Below are 17080 nucleotides of genomic sequence, written 5' to 3' on the forward strand. Positions count from 1 at the left end.
AACAAACTCAAACACACTCGGGACAACTCCAATCGAGTCAAACCTTGTATCCTGTGGTGGACATGCGCGGTCTGGCCACGGGACGAGGTGCCGGAACGACGGGGACCTCCTCGGCCGATCCCATCGGTTGATCGGTAACTGAATTGTTCCTGGATGTCCTCGGCAGTGGCTTCGGGGGTGTAACCTCCCCTGTCTGAATCGTCTCGTCGACGTTGCCGTCCTGGTCCTCCGAACCCAGCTGATCCGGATGGTTACCGTTGCTTTCGTTCTCGGTGTAGCAAGGCTTCGGTTCGATAACTATGTTCGCATTTTCCGTGTTCTTGTTCGAGGTGACCTCCTTGAACTTCTGCTCGAACTCGCTCTTTTCACTATGCGATTGCTGTTCCATTTGTTTGATTTTGTCCTTGATCGGGACGAAAGCCGGCTTCACGATCGTCGTTTCCTGGTCGATCTTGGTTGCCGTGCTAGTTGTGGTGGACGCCGTTTTCGATTTGTTGGCAATGTTCTTGACTACTTCGTTCAGGTTACCTCTCAAGATCTGACATTTGCCGCGGAGGATACCAATTTGGAATTTTAAGATTTTTGGTTTTAGTGGACAGAAGAACCGAACGGGGAGGTCAGCAATTAGAATAGGAAAGAATGGTAGAGAAACATAGATGAGATGCATATTTTTTGAGTTGTCTGTACAAACATTCGGTTAGTGACACAAAAGGGAGCAGGGCTTTAAAAGCGTTTTAGACGTTCCACCGAGCGGATACTTACGATAATTGGTTGTTCACCCAGCTCGCGCTTCGCCGGATCGAGGCTAATCTTCTGAACGGTCATGTTGACTCCATTGAGCCACTGCGTGGCCGTCAGTTCGGTTTTGAACCCATTGGTATCCGGGTACAGGTCACTGTGGAAGTCTCGATAGGTCTACAAATATTCAAAATCATCGTTCACCGCCTTAAACCCAGTCAGTGTTTAACTCACCTTCCTCGGCACTTGGTACATGATCGGTATTACCGAGTTAGACGTCAGCTGCATGATACGGTTCACCTCACCCTCCATCACGCGGAGCGCCCGCTTCGGTACCAAACAGGCTCCCTTGGTCTGCTCTCCCGAGTGTCGGATTCCCTCGATCAGGTGCGGATCCTTGTCCGTCACCTCCAAGTAAGTTATAGTAGTATCACCTTTACCTGCCAGGAACAGCATGTTCGTATCCGGATCGAACAGCGGCATCAATATCCCGGTTGAGCAATCCAGTTCCAGCGTCTTCTCCGGTACGGAGAAGTTCCTCAAATCTCTTATGATAACCTGTCGCAGTCGGGCGGCATCGAAACCCGTGGTCAGGATACGATTCTGATCGCCCAACCATACCACCCGGGAGTCTTTGATGCTTTGGTGACTTTCGGCGATCATCGAAATGGGTGTCTCCGCTCGGGGATCCAGAATACGAACCATTTTGTCCTTACAACTGGTCGCGCAGACTTTGCCGTCCTGTTTCCAACTGAGCGACTGAATCACCTCCGGGTGTTGATTGTTCGCTATTCGACAAAAAATAAGAACATTAATCCCAACTACCTATCCCACCATCCTTGCATAGAAAAATACTCACAAAAAGACTCTTGCTGACAGGTCAAATCCCAAAGACTAACGCAGCCCATGGCCGTCGAATACAGCAAACAGTCTGCCGTTGGATGGAATCCTACCGTCTCCACCCTCCGCTGCTTGGTGGAGAACGTGCACTCCGGATTGGAGATCGAGTTTTCCAGCCCCTTCTCCGGTATGTGCCACACCTTCACCAGACAGTCTTGCGATCCCGTGGCCAGCAGTCCATCGTGAAATGGCGAAAAGTCCAGATACGTCACCGTATCCGAGTGTGCGTGCAGCAGAGGCATGGTTTTACTCTTCCGACCGCAGTCATCGATCGGAAGCACGGCCACGCTGGAGCCCGCATGTTCCCAGTTGAAGGCGATGAATGCCGCCGATGCTGCGATGTTGTTACCGTAGGTCTGGTAGGACCCCACGCAAATGTCCCGGATGCATACCTCCGGCTTGGGTACGATCGGAGCTGCGTTCTTGTATTTCGAGGCCTTAAATCGCCATGCCATGCTTCGAGGGTGTGCGGGTGGTCGGCCTTAGCTTGGGGATTGTCGGTGTTCGGCTGTTCAACGGGACTACCTACGTTGGGAAATATGAATTGGTATAGGTTAGTGTAGTTGGGGTTTTATCAGTTGAAATTCGAACGTTTGATTTGTTGTGATTCTGTTCTAGAAGTTTTGAGTTTCAGAGACCTTTCTTTGGCTTTTTATTACGTTCCCACTGAAACTTTACGCTGACTCTTCAACACTTCTTTGAGCACTTCTGCAGCTGTTAGCTGAGAGTTTTCTAAGCCTGCGACATTTTGGCATTAGTAGGGGAAAGTGGGGCAGTTTGGCCACCTTAAGAAAATCATCACTAATCATACAAAATTCAGTGGGAAATTCGAATGATGTTTAACCAAATGGATAGTTTCAAGCCCTATTTACATCATGAATACAAATTGAATATTGAAAGTAAACTTTTGAACCTTATGAAAGAAGATTTAAAAAATATTCGTTTTGTAACCGAAATTAAACCGTTGGGGTAAAATTAGCATACTGTCGGGGTGGTATGAGCGACTTTAAAAAACAACGGAAAAGAATATTCTGCTCTCTTGAGGCTTTATGAAGGGTCAACAAGGAACAGATTTAAAATAAGCAAGTATTTTCTGTAGAATAAATTAAATTTAAGAAGTACTGCCTATTTAGGGCTATATTTTTTTCAGACTTGTGAATGACTGATTTTTTACCAAAGCAGCTGCTTCAAAACGTGACTTCATATGACACAGTCATATTTATAATAGAAATAATGCAAAATTGAAGAATTTAAGTGGAAAATCTTTCAAATATCAGTGGTTGAGCACCAAAATGGACTTATATAATATTTTATTAAAAAAAAACTTTAATGTTTATTGAAAACTATAAAAAACATCATGTCATATAAGAAACCAATGATCATTTATAAAGCTGTTGAAGGAATATCAACAATATGTTATAAGAAACTACTGACATTATTTTCTGATTCAGAAATCTTGTAACAGTTTTGACATTTTGACCTAGTCTAACATTTTTCGAATATTTGCTCTAGAGAAAAGTATTTTGTTAGACTTAAATGTTAAAGCCGTAATGCAAAATATGGTCAATAAGTTGATTTTTAAGCGGGTGGCCACGTAGCCCCATTGGCCATATTGCCCCACTTTCCCCTATATACGCCTAGGGTAGCTGAGAGTTTGTTCAACCCGAAAAATTACTAGATAGAACCTGAAAGAAAACCCAGGTTCCTTCAGCATAATCTTGCTGTATAGGTGCGCTTTTATCGACTGTGTAATGGGAGAATCTATGTTTATAGATAGATATTCTGTTCGGTAATTTCACTGTAATTTCTCACCAAAACACTTCACTGGGTGTATTCAAACCATTCCTTATTCTATAAGCCTCAATCTGATGAGCTTTTTACGACTGAGCTAACAGATGTTGCCAGGATTTTCTTGAAACGAAATATACGCACTATACAATGCTGCTGATTTAGATTTACCGATAATAGAACAGCTGATAAACGCGCAATACAAATGGAAAGGTTGCCGAAGAAAAAGAGGCAGCTGACAATAGTCACACTCACCTCAGAAGTTTCGAGCGTTGTAAAAGCGTTTTATAGTACGTCCAGACTACAGAGTTATAACATGTTATAGCGCTATCTTGATGGTGGTTCCTGTGTTGCAATTATTTGACAACCGTTATAACATGTTATAACTCTCCAGTCTGGACAGCGTTTTAAACCAGTTTTGGACAATTAGGAGATTGCCGTAAAAGCTCAACGCAGATGTCGCCACTGCATGATGATGATAATGTTAACAGACTGCAGATAAAATTCTTGAAAATTAGCATTAAATCATAGAGTTGGTTGGAAATGCTAACATGAAGCTTTAGTGTGATGATTTATTAGCTAGAGAATAATCTTTAGAAGAGGGTAGGTGGATAGTTCCGTTAGAGTACGGCAGTATGAAAATTGAATAGAAGTTGAAAATGAGCGAAGGGCCATTAAAGCGACAGTTTTCAAGATAGACGCACATTTTTGCCTAGCCCGTACGATGTACGCGGGGACTTGAAGTATGTCTCCAAGTCCACAGGCAAAAATGTGCGTCCCTCTTGTTGCTCATAAACTGACTGCGGCTGTGGAATAGTTCTAGCGACGTTTTCATCACTACCTAAAGCCCCACGTCGCGAGAGCATTTCCAGTCGATGGTGTGTTATAATGCAGTTCTTCTTTACCCAACTATTGTGTTGCTCCTCTCGTCATGACCAACGTGATCATCTCAGAGAGAAAGCAGTAGGGTGGTTGTTGCGTGCTGTACCATCATCAGCATTGTTGACGGCTACTCCCGCCTTGAGTTGTTACTTGGAGACATACTTCAAGTCCCCGCGTACATCGTACGGGCTAGGCAAAAATGTGCGTCTATCTTGAAAACTGTCGCTTTAATGGCCCTTCGCTCATTTTCAACTTCTATTCAATTTTCATACTGCCGTACTCTAACGGAACTATCCACCTACCCTCTTCTAAAGATCATTCTCTAGCTAATAAATCATCACACTAAAGCTTCATGTTAGCATTTCCAACCAACTCTGAAAATCGTTAACTTCGCGTATGAAGTAACATAAAAAACACTTTGAATTAAATCATAATTTTCATCAAGCCTGCGTAAAATCGAAGATATCTAATCAAGAAGACTGGCAACTCTGCCAGAATCCAAGCGGCAGATACAGTAGAGCTGCGCTCGAGTGAAGGCAATTCGTTCGAAGCATTTACCTTTGAGCGGCAGATGATGCGATTGTGCCGGTCTCATAGCGGTCGTATGAGAAAATGGTAGAGTTGCCAGTCTTTTGATATGTTGTCTTCGGTAAAATCCTTCCAATATAACATTCGAATTGAAGAAGAAAACGTTTTTACGATCAGACTGATGTGCATCTTTTACTTTTCCAGGTGAACTTTCATAAGATATATTCATTTCATTTCACGGCTCCATCAATGCTCACAGGCGTAGCCAGAGGGGGCAGCAACACAAAGGCTTTCGGTGAAATTGAATTTGGCCAAATTTTCCATAGTAATTTTTTTTTCGCTTCCTCCAAGTTCGAAACCTGGATACGCCCTTGGCTGTATCGTAAATATGATGTAAACAGAAGTAAATTGCTCAATTACTCAAAATAAACATTGATTTGTCATCTTGTCATCACTTTGAAAACCATCTAGCACCATTTTATCAAAGAAGAATACTAAGATGAAACTGTCGGAGGAAAAACTTTCTATTTTAGTGTCCTCTTTCACGGTCCCTTTCATCTAATGAATACCCCCCGTATGCAAGGTAATTTTGTGGTTTTGTTGCCCCCTCGGTAGAGATAAAATTTTGCGCTCTTTTTTATCAAAATAATCACACCAAAATCAGAGATGTCCCGTTTTTTAATTACTCGATTAACAACTAATCGATTATTTTTTGTTCGCTGTGCTGCCATTTTTTCACGAATGAGAGTGCAGCACATGTTTGAAACGATCGGTGATGATCCTGTGGAATTGTTAATGCTTATATCGGCATGATCTAACCGATTATAAATAGTTTACTTTTCGGTTCGTTAATCGATTAAACGATTATTCGAATGAAAATCGGACATCACTAGATGAATGTGAAACGTCATTTCAAATATAAGGCCGTTCATAAATAATGATACAATTTGAAAGGGACCGGGGCTAATCACAAATTACGTCTCCATGGTAACTGAAATAAACACGAGTGTTCACCGGTTGATGAAACTGTCGGAAGAAAAACTTTCTATTTTAGTGTCCTCTTTCACGGTCCCTTTCATCCAATGAATACCCCCCGTATTCAAGGTAATTTTGTGGTTTTGCTGCCCCCTCGGTAGAGATGAAATTTTGCGCTCATTTTTATCAAAACAAACACACCAAAATCAGAAATGTCCCATTTTTTAATTACCCGATTAACAACTAATCGATTATTTTTTGTTCGCTGTGGTGTCATTTTTCCACCAACTAGAGTGCAGCACATGCTTGAAACGATCGGTGATGATCCTCTGGAGAAGTTAATGCTTATATCGGCATCATATAACCGATTACAAATATTTTACTTTTCGGTTCGTTAATCGATTAATCGATTATTCGAATGAAAATTGGCCACCACTAGATGAATGTGAAATGTCATTTCAAATATAATGGCCGTACGCAAATAATGATACAATTTGAAAGGGACCGGGGCTAATCACAAATTACGTCCCCACGGTAACTGCAATAGTCACGAGTGCTGACCGGTTGACTCAGCCTAATCAGTCAATTTTACGTTCTGTTCGTGTTCAGTGACTTGTTTACCTCTCAATGATTCAGACTCTCACGAGGCAGTGAATGATGAGGCAGATGGCAGTTCATATTCATATGAAAATGACTCATTGTACCTGACTGTTTTACACACTGTTTACCATAGATTCTATTGTGGAAACAATAAATTCTATGGTTATTTTATCGGTGCGGACAATATAATTTATTTTAAGTACAATAAATTCTATTGTATGGTACCTCTGTCGTTCTTTTTTTACGGGTTTGAGGCTGAAGCCGTATAAAGTAAAAACAGTTCCAAATCGCAACAAAAAACAGAATTTGACAGCAAAATCACGGGCTTGACGTTTGAACAGCGATTATTTGACGAAGTTTTCATTATGAACGATGAAGCTTCTGTCCTGGAGGATTTCAAGCAGCTTCCAGGACTGACTTTCTATTCTGCTATGGCCAAAAATGCTACAACTGAGTATTTCAGGACAAAGAAGGCATCGAAATTTCCCAAAAAATACCTTATATGGCAAGCTATATGCACGTGTGGCCGAAAGAGTAAATCCTGCGTCACTACAAGCACAATCAACAAGCAGATTTACCAGAAAGATAGGCTGCAGAAGCGATTGCTACTCTTCATCAAAAGCCACTAAGAAAAACCCTCTGATCTGGCCCGATTTGGCATAATCCCATTATGCTGCGAAGCAAATCAAGTGAATATTGTACCAAAAAAAATAAACCGCAAATCCGCCAAATTATCCAGAGTTACGTCCAATCGAGATATATTGGGCTCTGATGAAGCGGAAGCTTTCTGGAAAGAAGCAGGGAATCAAAGATATCAAACACTTCCAACAAATTTGGACAAAGACGGCCATCATGGTATCTGAGAAATCTGTACAAACCCTAATGGATGGAGTTAAGCGCAAAGTTCGAAAATTTTATGCAAATACCGAATAAATTTGTTTTGACTTCGTGAATTTTTAAATCATATCCCATAAATCTGAAATGAGCAACAACAATTGAAATATAATGCGAAATTTGTGTTTTGATGTGTCCGGATTATTGTAGAGACAGACCTTACATCGCATTGGGATCAAACGCTAAGATGCTGCACGCCTACTTGGACTCCAGCCACACCACACACTATGGAATATTTTCGGTGTCCAATGAGAGGTGAAAAAGTGTTCTCACCGAATTTGAGAGAGTGATATTTTCATGGTTTGGATGGGAGAGGAAAATTAATAATCGTTGAAGAATGAGAGATACAAATATTGAAGAATCAAAGTGACGATTGACTCACAGATGGCGAGTGGGTGAAAATGGTAATGACGTTTTGATATCTGTCAAATTGCATGACCTTTTTTGAGTACATCATCATTTTTTGTAATTGCTGATCTGAAAACTAGGTTCAAGCGACCAGTTTTGGCTTAGCTTTGACTCGCCAATTCGCGAATCAAAGCAAAGCCAAAAGTGGTCATGCGACACCTAGTTTTAAGACACATATCAAAACGTCAATACCATTTTCACCCACTCGCCATCAATCGTCACTTTGATTCTTCAATTGTCACGTGAGTCAACCGTCACTTTGATTCTTCAATAGTCTATTCTCAGCTCTGCGAAAAGCAGCTTGAGTGATGCTTCGCTTATCTTGCAGATGAGCGCGAATTTTGATCGCTGGTCGAATTCAAATACGCTTTCAGCCTCGCGAATACGCAAAATAACAAAAAAAAACGTGCTTAAGTTGTACAACATTTAGCATATTACCCTTTTAGGTAGAATAAGGTACGCTACGAGAGAGAAGGGGAGCTTAAATTAGTCAAAAATAATTCTACGTCATTTATGGATTGTTCCTAAACTATTTGAGAGTTTGTGCACAGGTAAGGGCAACGCCACTTTAATTAATTAACATTAATTAAGTACATCGCGCTCTAAGGAGGAGGATGGGGGTGGGGTTTACAAATGTCTGGCAAGCAATTTATTAGGTATAGGAAAAACGTGACGAATGAGGGAAGGAGGGATTGATTTTACTTCAATTTCGCGTGACGTACTTAATGCATGCTCCCTTATTTGGAAACTTATGTTAAATTTAATTAATTGAAGCGTTTGTTTCGAAAACGTCTGATTAACAAAACATGAATTCGTTTTATTTCTTTACGGCTTGTAATTTTTTTTTTAAATATTTGTAACGGCCTTATTAAATCTGGCATCTAAGCTGTTAAAATTAAAGAGACAATTTAATAAAATTATTTCAAAAGCCTAGACGATGATTCATTTCTGGTCCTGTTGTATATCTTTTAAACACAACCGTCAAAGAATCTTACATTCCCCGGTTGGGTGTGCTGTATTTAGGCAAATGTTTAACGAAAAAATCATGTCCAAACCTGTCGGAGTTCCCGATCGATTTCCTTCAATCAGCTAATCCTTCAGGGCTTCAGAATCACAGCAAATCCAACTTCAGCTTGCCAATAACTAATCCCTACCAATCAGGCACAAAAGCTTATTTATGTCACCAAACCCAAGAAACTTTGCTTACACTATTTCAGTACAATTTTCCACCGGATCACGTTTTCCACTTGGCGGACTCAAGCGCGTGCTCGACTCCGTCGTCTTCGTTTTCGTCTCGTCTGCGCCACCACCCTTCTTCAGATGGGTCGATCGGTCGGTCGGTCGGCCGAGCAAAACACACAAACACGCTTGATTAATTCACTTGATTGCCCTCTTTGGCTAAGCTTCGCGCGCGCACTTGTCTTCTTTGCTCTCTCTCTATATCACACAAGAGGAGGAGCTGCGATTACTATACTTTTGGGCCTGGCAGCAGGAGGAGAGTCTGTCTATCAGCTGTCTGCACCACCGGAACCGTTTTTCTGGAGATTGAGCACAACCGGGATTATATGCACTGTCGTTATGGCTGCTTAAACTCGAGTGTGATTCCTCCCCCAACGGAAATACAAAAGAAAGAAAAAAAATATGGCACCACTTATCACTTCCCTTTAAACAATAGGAATTTGAGGTGCGCACCACATGTGTGATTCTTCTTCCGGTTTGTAATAACCGTTTCAACGGGATCCCTGATGTTCGAATGAAACCTGATCGAGTTCGAGACACGGGATGTTCGTGCGTTCCCTTCTTCTAGCTATTACAAACTATTATTTGTTGTTGTTGTTTTTGTTCTTATTGTTGCCATTTGGATGAAGAAGACGAAGAAGAAGAAGATGATGATGATGAAATTTACGAAAAGTGTGCCGCCGCTGGAAAGCGAAAACGAAGTTGCGGAAAAATTGATAGGTATGTGAAGGAATGAAATTGATTTGCGGATCTAATTGGTTTGCTTCCCCGACTCCGCCGCCGCGCCTCCTCGTCGTCGTGGCGCTTCTTTGAGCAACACCAACTGTATATCTGCTGCTGCTGCTGCTACTGCACGCCTTTGAACGATCTAATTGCGTTCTTTTATTGGGCGCTCGTTTGTGGCCCCGCACCGCCGCGGTCCCCGGAGGAAGTTTGCCTACAATTGGTACTTAATCATACACCGTACATCTTCACTATCTCAATAGGTGCCGTTTTACACAAGCAGCTATCGATAGCGAGAAGTGAGTTTCGATCAAATTTCACGGAAATCTGCTCTCTTGAGGCGGCTGTTACATGCAGCACAGGAACATGCAATAAGGCTCGGGGTGGTTCACCCAAGTCAGGTGCAAACCCATCGCCCATGCCCATATTTGGATATCGACTGTGCGTGTGTTGCCAAAATTGGCAGGTACGGTGAGCTACTGTGAGCCCGGTTGGCCTGTTCGTTCAACATGATGACTCTTGATGACATCATTCTACAGTGAGACTCTTTGTTAATGACTCATTAGCTTGTTTGGAGGCGCTGATATGAACAACTGTTCAAGGAAGTATTGTAGATTATCAGACACGCATAGCAATAGCCACCTTTGTAAGCATTGCCCCTCGAGACATTGAACAAAGCGGATTTAGTCCCGTAATAAGCGATGCTATGGAGCATTTCCAGCTCAATACAGCTGAATACAGCTTGAACCTGTATAAATGAAATGAGTAAAGCGTTTACAAGGTGAAAATTGTTATTTGGGCGGGGACCAACGCCCAAGCAGCCAAAAGTTCCGCATTCAACGATAAAACTCACTTTGCACTTCCAAGAAGTGCATATAACAGGGTGTCTACTACCTGGAAAACCTGGAAAACCGGGAATTTTATTTTTTCTGGAAAAACCTGGAATATTCAGGGAATTTTGGTTCCACTCAGGGAATCTTCCAATTATCACTTCATTCGTAATTCAAAAGAAGTTTTTCGTTCAGTTTCTCGAAACGTTTTTTAAGGACACTGGACTTGACAAGCATCTGACAGCTAAGACAACGTGTGCGAACGAGACAAGTTCATTCAGAGAGTCTTGTCACGCTCGCTCTTCGCTGATTTGTATGTGGAGGATCAAAATCGTCGTAAAAAGGAAACAGCCGAAAAAGAGAGACTGGCAACCCTCAAAAGGAAGCATACGAAACATGTATTGTATAAGAATAAGCATGCCAGACAGCAGGTCTGAGACCCAACATAGAATTTTTTTGAGCTTCAGAGAGGGTCGGAGATCTACTGAGAAATTTGTTGAGCTTCAGGGTAGTTCGTAGATCTTGAGAACAGACCTACAAACAAATTAAAAGTTATTAACAGAAATTCATAAAAACAAAATCACAAGAGAGGTCGTAGATCTTCAGATAAATGTTCAAAGAAATTTTCAAAACTTCAAGAAAGCAAAAATAATTTCAAATCAATTTGTAAAACTATAAGCGAAATTTTACAAATCTTCAGGGAAATTCGCATAACTTCAGACAAGTCCAAGAATCTACAGTGAAATATAAAGTATTTCACAGAAGTTTAAAGATCCTCGAAACATTATTCAACATCAGAAAAGTTCGTACATCTTCAGAACAAAGCTACATAGCTTTGAAAAAAATTACAGGACTTCAGAAAAAATCACAAGAATCTCAGAAATGTTAATGGATGTTCAGTAAAAATTGCAGAACTTCAGGGATTAAAAAAAAAATATTTACACGATTTCAGGAAAATTTGTAGATCTTGAGAGAGACATTTAAAACTTCAAAGAAGCTCAAATATTTTCAGATAAATTTTGACAACTTTAGGTAATCTTCAAGGAAATTTTCAAATCTTCAGGGTAACCCTAGAGGAATTTACAAAACATCAGAGAAGTTTGCAGATCTACTGAGAAATTTATTGAGCCTCAAGTTTTTAATTGTAGATCTTGGGAATAGAGCTACGGAGCTGAAGACAACTTTACAGAACTTTAAAGATATTTGCAGGAATTTGACAGAAAGTTTCACAGTTTCACACAAATGTGAGATCTTCAGAAAAATTCGTTAACTGTCAGAAAAGCACCTCAATTCCAAAAACAAATCGCAGCGAAGTACAAAAGTGCAATATTTTGCAGAACTCCATGGTAGTCGGAAATAGATAGATCTAAAGAACTTCAGAGAAGTCCATAGACCTTAAGAGAAGTCTGTAGAACGTCAGAAAGTTCGTACGTTTTTAGAAAAATTTGCAAAACTTCAGCAAAACTCACAGATTTTCGGGAAAGTTCGCCGATCTTTAGATCAAGAATCCACAAAGAAATTTAAAGAACTTTAGGAAAGTTCGGAGATCTACTGTGAAATTCAGGGCAGTTCGTAGATCTTTAGAGCAGAAATTCAGGACTTCAGAAAACTTTACAGAATTTGAAATAAATTTTAGGAACTTCAGAAAAGTTCAGAGGGTAGATCGTAAATCGACTCAAAAATTAGCAGATGTTTAAATAAATGTTAAGAATTTTACTGCGGTTCTTGGATTTTGAAAGACATTTACAGACCTTCAGGTAAGTTCGCTGATCTTTAGAGATGTTTGCACAGCTTCAGAAAAATTAGAAAAACTTTAGAATACCGGGCGAAGTTTTGAAATTCATTTTCCTCTTCATATCGCAGCTCTTGATGGACAAGATGAGCCAAATCCCTGCCGGTGTTCCTTCTGAGCAACCATTTCCTACTCCACAATGTTCACCTTCTCTTTCTCATTTTATTTAAAATAATAAAAGCAAATACGTCTGCCGAAACTAGAGCAATTTTCCGGTAATTCATGATGGAAGTATTTACTTTTGATTGCTGATACAGTTTTGTTTTGAAATCTAAATTGACAGTTCTTTCGACATGTGCAAGCAGTGTGAATACCAGCAAATAGAGGGGTTCGATAAAATAATAATGTGTATAATTTGTATGCACCTGGAATTTTTTTCATCCGGAGTCGAGTTTTGAACGCCTTTGGATACGGTTGTATCTAAATTTTCTCTCTGTTTTGTGCGTGCATTCTCTTTAATAGTTTTCGGCTGCATTTGCCGGATTAGCGCTGGCACTCTGCCTCCCGGACGGTTATACGTGTGTGAGTATGGTGGTTTTCTCGCTTTCCGAGAAGTTTTAGAATCAAGAAAGAAAACATGATTCATCATGTTTGCAAAATTGCAAGCATCAGAAGATTTGGCGCTGCGTGGTTTTATTGTTTTTCCCGGACCAAAAATTTGTGGCATCGCGAGTGAAAATTTTAATTTCTTTTCATTTACGCGGGGATGAGCACGGCGCTGATCTATTGTTAGGGTTTTGGGATGTGCATTGCTTTTGTGCACGGAGTGTCTTGAAAAAGAAAAGTGAAGAAAAGTGATATTTGGTTGTTGTGTGGTTGGAGTGGAGAGAAAAATATGCGTGGAAGCATCGGGAATGCGCTCCCGGGTGAAGTGATTTGATGAGCACGTTCCACTTGAAGATTGTTGACAAGTGTATTTGTGGTGATGCAAATTATGGTTTAGATGACGCATGGCTTCAAACATTTTGTGTATCCAAATAAAACATATTACATACTAAATACGCACAGGGCATCGTCTGCTGACCATTGCCGCGGGTATATCGTGGGAGTCCCAGGTACCCGGTTCAAGCTTTAGTTGGCGGCGGTGGCTCTTCTTGACCTTCTATCCCCTGAGTAGTTAGTGTGAATAAGGGCGTCTATGTGATGTTTTGCTGTACCTGTTGTGGACATCTAGTGCATCCTGTTCCCTTAACTTGTTGAGGACACCCTGTCTTGCCTCAAAAGTTACCCTTTTTGAAGTACTAGTCTTCACAACATAAAGGGCACCATTACGGAGCATAAGATTTGATCAAATTATTCGCAGTTCTACTTGTCCAACGCCCCCGGCTGGGTGAGGGATAGAGGATGACACACACACACACACACCTGGAATTTTTTTCATCCGACCTGGAAAAACCTGGAAAACTCAGGGAATTTGATTCCTTGGATTGAGTAGACACCCGGATAAAGTTCCAACAGAACGCTAAGCACTGCGCTACAACGCTACAACTGCAACGCCTGTCATCTGCGAACAACTCGAGTGAAGTCAAATTTCTCTGGTGCTCTGGTGCTAATCTGACAGCTCCTACTTTTCCTCTATGATTAAGCTTGGTACATGTGGCGCCGCGTTGCGGAAAATTGATAGAATTTTCTAGATAACGTTATAGGAAAGCATGATTCACGCAAATTGTGCTCGTCAATTCGAAAACAACTAAATTCGTTTTTAATTGTCCATTGCGGGAAAGTAAGAATGGTTTTGAAGGCATTACATTTGTTGCAACCTTTGCCGCATTTAATGTTACATGGTTGGAGCTTAAATACGTTATGGATCACCAGCGCTGCCGATGTTTTCGGTAGTTTCAAGAACTGGATCGCATTGCAGGGGGTTTGGAATACCATGCGAGCAAACACCAATTTAAAATTTATCAAAGTGTCAAAATTGATTCCTGGTCTGTCAGAAAGAAGTCTGGTAAAATATCAGGCCTGTGGCACGCATAGTCCAGAGACGATGTTTTATAAAAGACGCTTGGAGAGAATAAAAGTAAATCTGGTTGCACGGCCAACAAAGTATTTTGTCTGCAAGGTTTGGCAACCCGCAATTTTGTGTTTCCTTCGAGTGACTTTTAATTTGAGCGAATATCTTTTTAATCGTTTCGGTAGTATCGGTAACGAAGTATTAGAATAATCAAGTTTTAAAAACACAGAGTGAAACCCTTGGTAAAACCAAATATACTACATTGGAGGGGATATTTTACAGTTGCGTTGCGTTGCGCAAAATTATGCTTCCTACCTTGTATGAATAAAACCACAATTTGGCTTAGCTGGTAGCTCGCCTACGCATGCTAACACTACCATCACTACCTGATAGTGGTGTTAGAATGCGTGGGTGACCTACCAGTTACGCTAAAGCGACGATCAAATGCATCGTTTACAAATGCAGATACGTCGCTTTAAAAAAAGGAATCGAGAAATCCCTTTTTTAAAGCCTTTCACCAAATTCACTATCTTGACAGATTACACCGGAAACGCCTTGATCAACGTTACAGGGTCTGTGTATATGTTTATCGTTGCACTGGAGCGCATATTTCGTGAGAACATAACGAGAATACTGCTGGCGAATAACATAAATATTCCAGCCCAGTTAGCTAATTTGATGATGCTATTGTAAACGAAAGGGGCGACTCTATCTACGATGCAGGAAAAATTGTGTTTTGCTGTGGTTAGCTGCATGCACACTGAGTAGATAGAAAGAAGATTGATGACGATTCTGAAGATTTTCTGCAAAAAGATGATGTGCGATGCAAGTAGATGGGAGAAATGATTGAAGATTTTTCGAAGATTGATTCGCTAGTGTGAGATTTGTTGAGCATCTAGAATTGAGATTTAGATGTGTCGCCCCCCTCGATTGCAAATCACTATTTTTGAAGACTGTCCCGATTTTCAAATAAAACTAGATGATAGGTTTAAAATGTTTTGACCTTGTATTCATGAGCCATAGAAATCCAGAGATTAAAAATTTGACGGTCGATCAGCGGCTTTGTAATTTAAAAAAAAAATATTTGCTTTTAGATATTGATGTAAATATAAAAAAATAATCTCAAAAGATTTTACTTGTTTTTTATTTGTATTCCAAAAGCCAAATAGTATCCAATTGGGTTGTTTAACTTCGAAAAACATACCGATTTTTATACATCATCTGATAGAACTTCATTTTCTGATCACAGCGATAATTTTATCAAGCCCGTACACATTCATCTCGATTTATAAATCAATATTTAAATTTTTGATCGTTGACACTAAATCTATTCGTTGACAGTTCGCTCCCATACAAAGTCCAACCAAGGGGCGCTAAGATGGTGAATTTTGCTAATGTAATCATACTTATTTAAAATAGTTCCAGTGTACCAAGATTGATGAAATTTTGGATTTCGGTTCGTGAAGCGCTCGTGTTTATTTACATTGCTCGATTGGAACCGCGTTTAAACTTTTGGCTTCAGTCTTCGCGCGTCTCTTATTGAACATCGTCTCGACTCGTCTCGAAGTGATTTTTCATTGATTTTCAAGTCATTTGCGTTTTGAAACAAAGTGAGATGTCGTTGAAAAATATGTACTGTATAACACCTTTAAATCAAAATGATTATCATTTGAATTGGCACCACTGTTTTCATCCATTGAATTTGATTAGTTTTGCTTTCAGAAGCAAATGTCAAAAAAGCACCTGTTAAACATTACTCGCGAAGATGGCAAGTCAACAACAAAATAATTAAGAGCAAGAAAGCGATAATTCTCCATTTCCACCCAAAATAATTTGCATTCTAGAGCGCGAGTATTACAAAATTCTTGCTGTATTCAATAATAGTGTATTATTCAGATAAGTTACATTACAAAACTTTGTCAAACTTATCAAATTGATTGCTCAATGTTACTTCTACTATAAACCTTGTAATGTTGTTCAATATCACTTGGAAACATGTGATCTGGGTAGTTATATGATATATGTTCTATGGTCAAATTCTGAATAACATATAACAAGCCTTGCAGTATGAACAAGGCAAAATATAATTTAAATCCATGTTCAGCAAACATGAAATCCAAGGATAAATTAGTTAAATTTAAAGTGATAGATTTTTAATATCAGTATGCTTTACATTTCGAGTTCAAAGCACAGTACATCAACAACGATGTGCAATACAATCTAAAATTAAGTGATTTGCTGTTGATTTCATCGTGCTTCGATATGATCTCTTCCAAGGGATTTGCACATCGATTTGCAATGTTTGGCAAGTAGTGCAAATTCAACAGCAAATCACTTTACATGAACATGATGTTTTTTTTTTCACCGTGTACGCTAGTGCGTTTAAAATTATATTATTATTATATAGTGTTCGTGAGATCCGGCTTGGAGAACTCAATAATCAATTTTCTTTCGTTTAACGTTTACACACTACCGCCATCTGATCAGCATAGTGCCCATTACAGTGTATTCAACAGTGTTTTAGTGACGATGTTTTACAGTGAAAAGTACACAATGCGTTGTCTGTTAATCTGGTGTCAAAGTTTTACCGAACGTTCAGTTTTTGAGAACACAATAATTCTGTGTGTAGCCTATGTGCCAATTGGTGAAAACTCACTTGAATTTGAAAGATGAGCCATTTAAAATAACCCTGCTTCCCTAGCGTGTTTGTTTCAGACGAGAACTTAAATTTTGACAACTAATGCTGATAATGCTGCTGAATCTTCCAGCAAACTACTGTCGAAATGACAAAATTTTACTGAAAATCAGCAAAGACTTCAGCAATATTGT

At 40.0% G+C, this 17080-nt stretch overlaps 1 protein-coding gene across 5 annotated transcripts in view; it reads right to left on the minus strand.

Moving 5' to 3' along the window:
* Positions 1–17080, minus strand: part of pod1 (coronin pod1) — a 52017-nt gene that overhangs the window by 26373 nt on the left and 8564 nt on the right. For 2 of the 5 annotated variants that reach the window (XM_065220354.1, XM_065220356.1), the window contains exons 2-6: positions 8921–9251; positions 1598–2163; positions 973–1526; positions 763–915; positions 44–538 (exon numbers count right to left, since the gene is read on the minus strand). In XM_065220354.1, the coding sequence (XP_065076426.1) occupies positions 44–538; positions 763–915; positions 973–1526; positions 1598–2093 (1698 nt within the window). In that variant the 5' untranslated portion in view covers positions 2094–2163; positions 8921–9251. The remainder of the gene's footprint in view (positions 1–43; positions 539–762; positions 916–972; positions 1527–1597; positions 2164–8920; positions 9252–17080) is intronic. The other 3 variants (XM_065220359.1, XM_065220358.1, XM_065220355.1) reach the window with 2 other exon arrangements.

This window comes from Ochlerotatus camptorhynchus, unplaced genomic scaffold, assembly GCF_037179485.1.
Source record: "Ochlerotatus camptorhynchus isolate MF236.1 unplaced genomic scaffold, CSIRO-AGI_Acam_v1.1 ptg000124l, whole genome shotgun sequence".
NCBI lineage: Eukaryota > Metazoa > Arthropoda > Insecta > Diptera > Culicidae > Ochlerotatus > Ochlerotatus camptorhynchus.